Source organism: Oncorhynchus kisutch, linkage group LG5 (assembly GCF_002021735.2).
Source record: "Oncorhynchus kisutch isolate 150728-3 linkage group LG5, Okis_V2, whole genome shotgun sequence".
Lineage (NCBI taxonomy): Eukaryota > Metazoa > Chordata > Actinopteri > Salmoniformes > Salmonidae > Oncorhynchus > Oncorhynchus kisutch.
The window spans coordinates 73,480,787-73,494,294 of NC_034178.2; the positions used below are offsets into that span (position 1 = coordinate 73,480,787).

At 42.8% G+C, this 13,508-nt stretch overlaps 1 protein-coding gene across 10 annotated transcripts in view; it reads left to right on the forward strand.

The window, feature by feature from the left end:
• atp2b2 (ATPase plasma membrane Ca2+ transporting 2) overlaps positions 1 to 13,508 on the forward strand; it is a 206,724-nt gene that overhangs the window by 54,403 nt on the left and 138,813 nt on the right. For all 10 annotated transcript variants that reach the window (XM_031825786.1, XM_031825785.1, XM_031825789.1 and 7 more), the window contains exon 3: positions 12,139 to 12,339. In XM_031825786.1, coding sequence (XP_031681646.1) covers positions 12,139 to 12,339 — 201 coding nt within the window. The remainder of the gene's footprint in view (positions 1 to 12,138; positions 12,340 to 13,508) is intronic.

The window sequence follows — 13,508 nt, forward strand, 5'->3', positions numbered from 1 at the left end:
GCTATATACAGGAAGTACCAATACCAGATCAATGTGGAGCTATATACAGGGAGTACCAGTACCAGATCAATGTGGAGCTATATACAGGGAGTACCAGATCAATGTGGAGCTATATACAGGGAGTACCATATCAATGTGGAGCTATATACAGGGAGTACCATATCAATGTGGAGCTATATACAGGGAGTACCAGATCAATGTGGAGCTATATACAGGGAGTACCATATCAATGTGGAGCTATATACAGGGAGTACCAGATCAATGTGGAGCTATATACAGGAAGTACCAGTACCAGATCAATGTGGAGCTATATACAGGAAGTACCAGTACCATATCAATGTGGAGCTATATACAGGGAGTACCAGATCAATGTGGAGCTATATACAGGAAGTACCAGATCAATGTGGAGCTATATACAGGAAGTACCAGTACCAGATCAATGTGCAGAGGTACGAGGTATTTGAGGTAGATATGTACATGAAGGCAGGGTAAAGTGACTAGACATCAGGATAGATAATAATAAGGTATTGTGTGTGTGTGTGTGTGTTTTTGAGTTGTGTGTGTGTGTGAGAGTGTCAGTGTAGTGTGACTGTGTATGTAGTGTGTATACAGTCTTGTGAGTGTTTTGATACTGCTGATAGTCCCAGTAACTAATATTTAGCTATTTATCAGTCTTATGGCTTGAAGGTAGAAGCTGTTTCGGAGCCTGTTGGTCTGAGAGCCGTTACTCTGATACTGTTTGCCCGGACGGTAGCAGAGTTTAGGTTCTATAGCAGGGATCATCAACTAGATTCAGCCGCGGGCCAATGTTTTCCTGAACGGATGGTCAGAGGGGGCCGGAACATATATTTACAAATAGTTTGTAGACTACAGATTGTCGGCAATAACCCCAAAACAGATCTAATATTTGACTACATTTTGCTGACATTTACATACATGTCTCTATTATGCCTGTGAATACTTTGGAACAGATTCACATGGAGATGATTTTGTGGGGTTTTGGCCCGCAGGTCTATGACCTGGGTGACTGGAATCTCTGGCAATGTTTTGGGTCCTTCCTCTAACACTTCCTGATATCGTGGTCTTGGTCGGGAGGTAGCTCGGCCCCGTTGACGTACAAGGACGCTGCATTTGCCGTACCAGGCAGTGATGCATCCAGACAAGAGGCTTTAGATGGTGCAGCCTTTTTTAATTCCTTTATCGTCTGCATGCCCTGGCACGTACGACGAGCGTAAAAACAGCATTCCTCCTTCCTTCCTCCTACATTGTCCTTTTGCATGTTTTACGTCTCGCCTGAGGTTTTAGAGGGCTTTCTTATATGCATCCTTGTCCATTTGACCAGAGCCCTGTCTTTGTAACTACTGCCTGTCACACCATGTAACTACTGCCTGTCACACCATGTAGATACTGCCTGTCACACCATGTAACTACTGCCTGTCACACCATGTAGATACTGCCTGTCACACCATGTAGATACTGCCTGTCACACCATGTAGATACTGCCTGTCACACCGTGTAGATAGTGCCTGTCACACCATGTAACTACTGCCTGTCACACCATGTAGATACTGCCTGTCACACCATGTAGATACTGCCTGTCACACCGTGTAGATACTGCCTGTCACACCGTGTAGATACTGCCTGTCACACCATGTAGATACTGCCTGTCACACCATGTAGATACTGCCTGTCACACCATGTAGATACTGCCTGTCACACCATGTAGATACTGCCTGTCACACCATGTAGATACTGCCTGTCACACCATGTAGATACTGCCTGTCACACCATGTAGATACTGCCTGTCACACCATGTAGATACTGCCTGTCACACCATGTAGATACTGCCTGTCACACCATGTAGATACTGCCTGTCACACCATGTAGATACTGCCTGTCACACCATGTAGATACTGCCTGTCACACCATGTAGATACTGCCTGTCACACCATGTAGATACTGCCTGTCACACCATGTAGATACTGCCTGTCACACCATGTAGATACTGCCTGTCACACCATGTAGATACTGCCTGTCACACCATGTAGATACTGCCTGTCACACCATGTAGATACTGCCTGTCACACCATGTAGATACTGCCTGTCACACCGTGTAGATACTGCCTGTCACACCGTGTAGATACTGCCTGTCACACCGTGTAGATACTGCCTGTCACACCGTGTAGATACTGCCTGTCACACCATGTAGATACTGTCTGTCACACCATGTAGATACTGCCTGTCACACCATGTAGATACTGCCTGTCACACCATGTAGATACTGCCTGTCACACCATGTAGATACTGCCTGTCACACCATGTAACTACTGCCTGTCACACCATGTAGATACTGCCTGTCACACCATGTAGATACTGCCTGTCACACCATGTAACTACTGCCTGTCACATGTTCCTTTTCATTATGTAATCATTGGCTGCTTCCCAAATGGTACCCATGGCTCCCTATGTAGTGCACTGCTGTTGAGAAGGTAAAAAGTAGTGCACTTTGTAGAGTACAGGGTGTCATTTGGGATGCAGAACATAGTTTCTCAAGGACACCTGAAGGTTGTGTCCCTCTTCGTACAAGGATAATCCCCAAGCTCCAGGAAGGAGTGTTATACCTCCAATATGGAATAAACCAGAGCTTAGATATGTAGCTACCTGGAAAAGGTTTTCTCTCTGAAGGGTTCTAGAGTTCTATCCCTGTACGGTTCTTGAGTTCTATCCCTGTATGGTTCTTGAGTTCTATCTCTGTATGGTTCTAGTGTTCTATCTCTGTATGGTTCTTGAGTTCTATTTCTGAATGGTTCTAGAGTTGTATCTCTGTATGGTTCTTGAGTTCTATCTCTGTATGGTTCTTTAGTTCTATCTCTCTATGGTTCTAGAGTTCTATCTCTGCATGTGTTCTAGAGTTCTATTTCTGTATGGTTCTAGAGTCCTATCTCTTTATGGTTCTAGAGTCCTATCTCTTTATGGTTCTAGAGTTCCATCACTGTGTGGTTCTAGTTCTCTCTCTGCATGTGTTCTAGAGTCATGGTTCTGGTGTACCTGGAAAGAGTTTTCTCGTTGCATGGTTTTAGAACACAGGGAATATTCATGGGAGAACACCAGTGTTTCCATCCAACCATAGGGATCGTGATGTAACCTACTGTATAGCGTTGCCATGGTAATCTATTTTTAGCCACTGGGAAAGAGAAAAAGACAAACTGCTAAAATATGCGATATGGTTCATGTTCACTCTCACATTCAATTCAATTCTCCGTCCTCTGGGAATGCTGACAAGTTTTTTTAAGGATCACGACTGGGTTAGGGTGTGAGTGATTTGTCAGACCTGTCTTAGCTAGCCAACCTGCTCTAAATGAGGTTCCACTTCCTCATCAGTGACTTGTCATTATGAGTGTACTGTCCTGGTGTCCTACCCACAGTAATGAGAAGAATCAGTGACTGAGTACCTAATGGTACTCTCTGTATCCCTCTCTCTTTCTCTCTCTCTCGCTCTCTGTATCTCTCGCTCTCTCTCTCTGTATCTCTCGCTCTCTCTCTCTGTATCCCTCTCTCTTTCTCTCTCTCTCTCTCTCTCTCTCTCTCTCTCTCTCTCTCTCTCTCTCTCTCTCTCTCTCTCTCGCTCTCTGTATCTCTCTCTCTCTCTGTATCCCTCTCTCTCTCTCTCTCTCTCTCTCTGTATCCCTCTCTCTCTCTCCCTCTCTCTCTCTCTCTCTCTCTCTCTCTGTATCCCTCTCTCTCTCTCTGTCTCTCTCTCTCTCTCTCTCTGTATCCCTCTCTCTCTCTCTGTATCCCTCTCTCTCTCTCCCTCTCTCTCTCTCTGTCTCTCTCTCTCTCTCTCTCTGTATCCCTCTCTCTCTCTCTGTATCCCTCTCTCTCTCTCCCTCTCTCTCTCTCTGTCTCTCTCTCTCTCTCTCTCTCTGTATCACTCTCTCTCTCTCTCTCTGTATCCCTCTCTCTCTCTCTGTCTCTCTCTCTCTCTCTCTGTCTCTCTCTCTCTCTCTCTGTATCCCTCTCTCTCTCTCCCTCTCTCTCTCTCTGTCTCTCTCTCTCTCTCTCTGTATCACTCTCTCTCTCTCTCTCTGTATCCCTCTCTCTCTCTCTGTCTCTCTCTCTCTCTCTCTGTCTCTCTCTCTCTCTCTCTCTCTCTCTCTCTCTCTCTCTCTCTCTCTCTCTCTCTCTCTCTCTCTGTCTCTCTCTCTCTCTCTCTCTCTGTATCCCTCTCTCTCTCTCTCTCTCTCTCTCTCTCTCTCTCTCTCTCTGTATCCCTCTCTCTCTCTCTCTCTGTATCCCTCTCTCTCTCTCCCTCTCTCTCTCTCTCTCTCTCTCTGTCTCTCTCTCTCTCTCTCTCTGTATCCCTCTCTCTCTCTCTCTCTCTCTGTATCCCTCTCTCTCTCTCTCTTTCTACATCAATCTCTACCTCTCTCTCTTTCTCTCTTTCTCTCTCTCGCTTTCTCTCTCTACATCACTCTCTCTCTCTCTCTCTCTCTCTCTCTCTCTCTCTCTCTCTGTATCGCTCTCTCTCTCCTTCTGTCTCTCTTCAATTCATCAGGGCTTTATTGGCATGGGAAACGTGTTAGAAATTAACAGTAAACATTGCACTCAAAAAGGTTTGAAAATGAAAGACATTTCAAGTGTTTTATTTAATCAGTTACAAGTATGTACAGACTTTTAGCGATGTGTAAATAGTTGTAGTATGAAAAGTAGGAGAAGATAAAATAAACAGATAAATATTTACAATGTTGTTTGTGTTCCTCTGGTTGTCCTTTTCTCTTGGCAACGGGCCACAAATATTGCAGCTGTGATTTGCACACTGTGGCATTTCCCCTAACAGATATGGGAGTTTATCATTGTTTGATTTGTTTTCAAATTATTTGTGGGTCTGTGTGATCTGTGGGGAAAGAATGTATCTCTAAAGTTGTCATACATTTGTCAGGTTAGGAAGTGTAGCTCAGTTTCCACCTCATTTTGTGGACAGTGGGTGCATAGCCTGTCTTCTCTTTCAAACTGCACAAACTGCGGCCTTTCTCAATTAAGTTTGGGTCAGTCACACTGGTCCGGTAATTTGTTATGTTTTTGCTTTCTCATAATTGGGTTGGGTCTAAATGTGTTGCTATCCTGTGGGGTCTGTTTGTGTTTGTGAACAGAGTCTCAGAACCAGATGGCCGAGGGGACTCTTCTCTAGGCTCATCTCTCTGTAGGTGAGGGCTCTGAGGGGTCTGTTGACCTGTTAAAAGGTCTTACTCACATCGGCTACGGAGACCGTGATCACACAGCCATCCGGAACAGCTGATGCTCTGATGCATGTTTCAGTGTTACATGCATAGAAGTAACTTAGCACGTCTGGTAGGCTCGTGTCACTGTGCAGCTTCCCTTTCCAGTCTGTAATAGTTTTCCAGCCCTGCCACGTCCGACGAGCGTGGGAGCCGGTGTAGTACGATTCGATCTTAGTCCTGCTTTGCCTGTTTGATGGTTCATCAGGGGGCATAGCGGGATTTATTATAAGCTTCCGAGTTAGAGTCCCGCTCCTTGAAAGCGGCCGCTCTACCCTAGCTGTGTGTGTATTCTGTCTGCGCTGAATGGTGGTGTGTGTATGTGTGTGTGTGTGTATTCTGTCTGTGCTGTGTGTGTGTGTGTGTATTCTGTCTGTGCTGTATGCTTGTGTGTGTGTGTGTGTGTGTGTGTGTGTGTGTGTGTGTGTGTGTGTGTGTGTGTGTGTGTGTGTGTGTGTGTGTGTGTGTGTGTGTGTGTGTGTGTGTGTGTGAGAGTGATGCTCCCCACTGCTATGACCAGAGAAGACTCTCGGCACGTGGCACGGTATGGGTGTGTGTTCGTGTGTTCACGCTATGGTGTGTGTGTTCGTGTGTTCACATGGTGGTGTGATGTTGTGTGCGTGTGTGTTCTCATGTGGTCCTGTGTGTGTCTGTTTGCGATGCTGTGAGACATCAATGTGCTTCTATCTCTTCTCACACAGAGCAAGACAATTAAAAACAGAATGCTTAATGAGCCTATATATAACTGAAGTATTTAGAATACGGGCTGGTGGGAATTTTACCATTCTAACACCTCTCTCTCTCTCTCTCTCTCTCTCTCTCTCTCTCTCTCTCTCTCTCTCTCTCTCTCTCTCTCTGTCTCTGTCTCTGTCTCTGTCTGTCTCTCTCTCTCTCTCTCTCTCTCTCTCTCTCTCTCTCTCTCTCTCTCTCTCAATTCAATTCAATTCAAGGGCTTTATTGGCATGGGAAACATGTGTTAACATTGCCAAACATGTGTTAACATTGCCAAAGCAAGTGAGGTAGACAACATACAAAGTGAATATATAAAGTGAAAAACAACAAAAATTAACAGTAAACATTACACATACAGAAGTTTCAAAACAGTAAAGACATTACAAATGTCATATTATATATATATACAGTGTTCTAACAATGTACAAATGGCTAAAGGACACAAGATAAAATAAATAAGCATAAATATGGGTTGTATTTACAATGGTGTTTGTTCTTCACTGGTTGCCCTTTTCTCGTGGCAACAGGTCACAAATGTTGCTGCTGTGATGGCACACTGTGGAATTTCACCCAGTAGATATGGGAGATTTTCAAAATTGGATTTGTTTTCGAATTCTTTGTGGATCTGTGTAATCTGAGGGAAATATGTGTCTCTAATATGGTCATACATTGGGCAGGAGGTTAGGAAGTGCAGCTATCTCTCTCTCTCTCTCACTCTCTCACTCTCACCCTCACACATCCACTCTCACTATTACTCTCACCCTCTCTCTGTCTCTTTCTCTCTCTCTTTCTCTCTCTCTCTCTGGTTGTTCTCAGCCTCAGACATCACCCCAACTGATCCCCTCCTCGTCTGTCTCTGCTGCTTCTCATTCTATTGCTTTCTTGTCTTCTCTTTTTCTTTCACTATCACTTTCTCTATCACTATCTATAGTTCTATCATTATCACTATCTATAGTTATATCATTATCTCTATCTCTATCTATAGTTATATCATTATCTCTAACATTATCTCTATCACTATATATAGTTCTATCATTATCTCTAACATTATCTATATATATAGTTATATCATTATCTCTATCTCTATCTATAGTTTTATCATTATCACTATCTATAGTTCTATCATTATCTCTATCACTATCTATAGTTATATCATTATCACTATCTATAGTTCTATCATTATCTCTATCACTATATATAGTTCTATCATTATCACTATCTATAGTTCTATCATTATCTCTATCTATATCTATAGTTCTATCATTATCATTATCTATAGTTCTATCATTATCTCTATCTCTATCTATAGTTATATCATTACCTCTAACATTATCTCTATCTATAGTTATATCATTATCTCTATCTCTATCTATAGTTTTATCATTATCACTATCTATAGTTCTATCATTATCTCTATCTATAGTTCTATCATTATCACTATCTATAGTTCTATCATTATCTCTATCTATATCTATAGTTATATCATTATCACTATCTATAGTTCTATCATTATCTCTATCTATATCTATAGTGCTATCATTATCACTATCTATAGTTCTATCATTATCTATATCACTATATATAGTTCTATCATTATCGATATATATATTTCTATCATTATCAATAGCTATAGTTCTATCATTATCTCTATCTATAGTTGTATCATTATCACTATATATAGTTATATCATTATCTCTATCTCTATCTATAGTTCTATCATTATCACTATCTATAGTTATATCATTATCTCTAACATTATCACTATCTATAGTTATATCATTATCTCTATCTCTATATATAGTTCTATCACTATCTCTAACATTATCTCTATCTATAGTGCTATCATTATCACTATCCATAGTTATATCATTATCTCTATCTATAGTTCTATCATTATCTCTAACATTATCTCTATCTATAGTTATATCATTATCGCTATCTATAGTTATATCATTATCTCTATCTATAGTTCTATCGTTATCTCTAACATTATCTATATCTATAGTTCTATCACTATCTATAGTGCTATCATTATCTCTCTCTATCTATACTTCTATCATTATCTCTAACATTATCTCTATCTATAGTTTTATCTATATCTATAGTTTTATCATTATCTCTATCTATAGTTTTATCATTATCACTATCTATAGTTCTATCATTATCTCTATCTATTGTTCTATCACTATCTATAGTTCTATCATTATCACTATCTATAGTTCTATCATTATCTCTATCTCGATCTATAGTTCTATCATTATCTCTAACATTATCTCTATCTATAGTTCTATCATTATCACTATCTATAGTTATATCACTATCTATAGTTCTATCTCTATCACAATCTATAGTTATATCATTATCACTATCTATTTTACTATCTCTATCACTATCTATAGTTATATCATTATCACTATCTATTTTACTATCTCTATCACTATCTATAGTTTTATCACTATCCCTATCTATAATTCTATCATTATCTCTATCACTATATATAGTTCTATCATTATCACTATCTATAGTTCTATCATTATCTCTAACATGATCTCTATCTATAGTTCTGTCATTATCACTATCTATAGTGCTATCATTATCTATATCTCTATCTATAGTTCTATCATTATCTCTAACATTATCTCCATCTATAGTTCTATCATTATCACTATCGCTATCTATAGTTCTGTCATTATCTCTACCTCTATCTATAGTTCTATCATGATCACTATCTCTATCACTATCTATAGTTTTATCACTATCTATATCACTATCTCTATCTCTATCACTATCTATAGTTCTATCTCTATCACTATATATAGTTCTATCATTATCACTATCTATATCACTATCTCTATCACTATCATTGTCACTATCTCGATCTGTATCTCTATACTATCACTTTCTCTATCCTTGTCACTATCACTTTCACCATCTATATCTCTATCACTATCTATATCTACATTACTCTCACTTTCTCTATCACTATCAATATCTATATCTCTATCACTATGTCTATCACTATCACTCTCTCTATTACTACTGGACATGATTTGGAAAGGCACACACCTGTCTATATAAAGTTACCACAGTTGACAGTGCATGTCAGAGCAAAAACCAAGGCATGAGGTTGAAGAAATTGTCCGTAGAGCTCCATGACATGATTGTTTTGAGGCACAGATCTGGGGAAGGGTTCCAAAAAATGTCTGCAGCATTGAAGGTCCCCGTGAACACAGTGGCCTCCATCATTTTTAAATGGAAGAAGTTTGGAACCACCAAGACTCTTCCTAGAGCTGGCCGCCCGGCAAAACTGAGCAATCAGGGGAGAATGGCCTTGGTCAGGGAGGTGACCAAGAATCCGATGGTCACTCTGACAGAGCTCCAAAGTTCCTCTGTGGAGATGGGAGAAATTTACAGAAGACCAACCATCTCTGCAGCATTCCAGCAATCAGGCCTTTATGGTAGAGTGGCCAGTAAAAGGTAAAAAGTAACATGACCGCCTGCTTGGATTTTCCCGAAAGGTGCCTAAAGACTCTCAGACCATGAGAAACAAAATTCTCTGGTCTGATGAAACCACGATTGAACTCTTTGGCCTGAATGCCAAGCGTCACATCTGGAGGAAACCTGGCACCATCAATACGGTGAAGCATGGTGGTGGCAGCATCATGCTGTGAGGATGTTTTTCAGTGGCAGGGACTGGGAGACTAGTCAGGATCGAGGGAAAGATGAACGAAGCAAAGTACAGAGAGATCCTTGATGAAACCCTGCTCCAGAGCTCTCAGGAACTCAGACTGGGACGAAGGTTCCCTTTCCAACCGGACAACGACTCTAAGTACACAGCCAAGACAATGCAGGTGTGGCTTCGGGACAAGTCTCTGAATCTCCTTGAGTGGCCCAGCCGGATCCCGGATTTGTGGTGGGAGACCAGACAGGAGAGGGAAAGATGAACAGAGCAAAGTACAGACAGATCCTTGATGAAAACCTGTTGGAGCAGAGAAGGAGAGGAGCAGGCCCTGCTGATGGAGTAGGAGGGGCAACGGGGGAAAACCATTCAAAAAATCACATGCCCTCCTAAAACTGGTTATATCTTTTATATATCTTTGTGATATTGACAGTATATGGGTGGTTGTTGTATGGGTGGTTGGTGTGTGGGTGGTTAGTGTGTGGGTTGTTGGTATGTTGAACCATTCTTTCTTTGGCCGCCTCTCCTTCCAGTTCTCTGCTGCCAATGACTGGAACTAACTACAAAAATCTCTGAAACTGGAAACACTTATCTCCCTCACTAGCTTTAAGCACCAACTGTCAGAGCAGCTCACAGATTACTACACCTGTACATAGCCCACCTATAATTTAGCCCAAACAACTACCTCATCCCCTACTGTATTTAATTTATTTATTTATTTTGCGCCTTTGCACCCCATTATTTTTATTTCTACTTTGCACATTCTTCCATTGCAAATCTACCATTCCAGTGTTTTACTTGCTATATTGTATTTACTTTGCCACCATGGCCTTTTTTTGCCTTTACCTCCCTTATCTCACCTCATTTGCTCACATCGTATATAGACTTGTTTATACTGTATTATTGACTGTATGTTTGTTTTACTCCATGTGTAACTCTGTGTCGTTGTATGTGTCGAACTGCTTTTCTTTATCTTGGCCAGGTCGCAATTGTAAATGAGAACTTGTTCTCAACTTGCCTACCTGGTTAAATAAAGGTGAAATAAAAATAAATAAAAAAGATATGGGTGGTTGGTGTATGGGTGGTTGGTGTATGGGTGGTTGGTGTATGGGTGGTTGGTGTATGGGTGGTTGGTGTGTGTGGGTGGTTGGTTGGTGTGTGAGTGGTTGGTTGGTGTGTGAGTGGTTGGTGTATGGGTGGTTGGTGTATGGGTGGTTGGTGTATGGGTGGTTGGTGTGTGTGGGTGGTTGGTGTGTGTGGGTGGTTGGTTGGTGTGTGAGTGGTTGGTGTATGGGTGGTTGGTGTATGGGTGGTTGGTGTATGGGTGGTTGGTTGGTGTGTGTGGGTGGTTGGTTGGTGTGTGAGTGGTTGATGTGTGGGTGGTTGGTGTACGGGTGGTTGGTGTGTGTGTGGTTGGTGTGTGGGTGGGTGGAGTGTGGGTGGGTGGGTGGGTGGGTGGTTTATGTGTGGTTAGTGTATGGTTGGTTGGTGTATGGGTGGTTGGTGTATGGGTGGTTGGTGTATGGGTGGTTGGTGTGCGGGTGGTTGGTGTGTGTGGGTGGTTGGTTGGTGTGTGAGTGGTTGATGTGTGGGTGGTTGGTGTACGGGTGGTTGGTGTGTGTGTGGTTGGTGTGTGGGTGGGTGGAGTGTGGGTGGGTGGGTGGGTGGTTTATGTGTGGTTAGTGTATGGTTGGTTGGTGTATGGGTAGTTGGTTGGTGTATGGGTGGTTGGTGTATGGGTGGTTGGTGTATGGGTGGTTGGTGTACGGGTGGTTGGTGTATGGGTGGTTGGTGTACGGGTGGTTGGTGTATGGGTGGTTGGTGTACGGGTGGTTGGTGTATGGGTGGTTTGTGTGTAGAAGTGGATGGCTGGTTTGTGTGTGTTCTCTAGTAGAGTGTGTGTGGAGGAGACAGAGGAAAAAGGAAAACCAGACAGTGTATTGTCATGTGTGTATGATAATTTGTAGCTTTTTCTATGAGAGCGAGAGAGATATTCCCTCTAGGCAGAGCTTTTAACGGACCTCTGAGACTATCGCAGTGCAGGTGCATTTATACGGAGACTTGATTACACACAGGTGGATTGTATTTATCATCATTAGTCATTTAGGTCAACATTTGATCATTCAGAGATCCTCACTGAACTTCTGGGGAGAGTTTGCTGCACTGAAAGTAAAGGGGCTGAATAACTTTGCACGCCCAATTTTTCAGTTTTGATTTGTTAAAAAAGTTTGAAATATCCAATAAATGTCGTTCCACTTCATGATTGTGTCCCACTTGTTGTTGATTCTTCACAAAAAATACAGTTTTATATCTTTATGTTTGAAGCCTGAAATGTGGCAAAAGGTCGCAAAGTTCAAGGTGGCCGAATACTTTCGCAAGGCACTGTATGTAGATGTGATTTGTACAATAGTTAAATTTAATTAAATTGTTATTAATTCTCTCTCCAAACAGGCTTATCAGGAGATGCAACCGACCTAGATAAGAGGAAAGAAGTGTATGGGGAAAACCTTATACCTCCGAAGAAGCCAAAGACCTTCCTCCAGTTAGTATGGGAAGCCCTGCAGGACGTGACTCTGATCATCTTGGAGGTGGCTGCCCTGATCTCTCTGGGACTGTCCTTCTATCAGCCTCCGGGAGGGGACAGCGGAGAATGTGAGTACTGACACGCAGACGACACTTGCACTCATGCACACACACACACATACGTACTCACGCACACAGACACATATGTTAACACTATTTCAGTATGCAGGCAGACACACACACACACACACACACCTAAGCACGCTCCTCGAAATCTAAGGAAGATCTGGGTATGAGCCAAGGAGATCTGGGGGTGGGGGGGTCATCGCTGGGTATGAGCCAAGGAGATCTGTGTGTGGGGGGGGGTCATCGCTGGGTATGAGCCAAGGAGATCTGGGGGAGGGGGGGGGGGGGGGTCATCGCTGGGTATGCGCCAAGGAGATCTGGGGTGGGGTGGGGGGTAGTAATGAAGTTTTCACCAGAGAAGTAACCTTTAGGTGAAGGCCATACATCAACTCTCTACCTGGGCTGTTGTAAGGAACACTGTGGATTAGACAGAGTTACAGGAAGGGAGGACAGGACATTAAGGCTGTGTCACAAATGGCATGCTATTCTCTATGTAGTGCACTACTTTTGACAAGGGCCTATAAGGAATAGGGGGCCTTTTGACCAGGGCCCATAGGGAATAGGGTACCAGGGCCCATAGGGAATATGGTACCATTTGACCAAGGCCTATAAGGAATAGGGGGCCATTTGACCAAGGCCTATAAGGAATAGGGGGCCATTTGACCAGGGCCTAGAGGGAATAGGGTACCAGGGCCCAGAGGGAATAGGGTACCATTTGACCAGGGCCATAGGGAATAGGGTTCCATTTGACCAGGGCCCAGAGGGAATAGGGTTCCATTTGACCAGGGCCCATAGGGAATAGGGTTCCATTTGACCAGGGCCCAGAGGGAATAGGGTTCCATTTGACCAGGGCCCAGAGGGAATAGGGGGCCATTTGACCAGATCCCAGAGGGAATAAGGTTCCATTTGACCAGGGCCCAGAGGGAATAGGGTTCCATTTGACCAGGGCCCAGAGGGAATAGGGTTCCATTTGACCAGGGCCCATAGGGAATAGGGTACCAGGGCCCATAGGGAATATGGTACCATTTGACCAAGGCCTATAAGGAATAGGGGGCCATTTGACCAAGGCCTATAAGGAATAGGGGGCCATTTGACCAGGGCCTAGAGGGAATAGGGTACCAGGGCCCAGAGGGAATAGGGTACCATTTGACCAGGGCCATAGGGAATAGGGT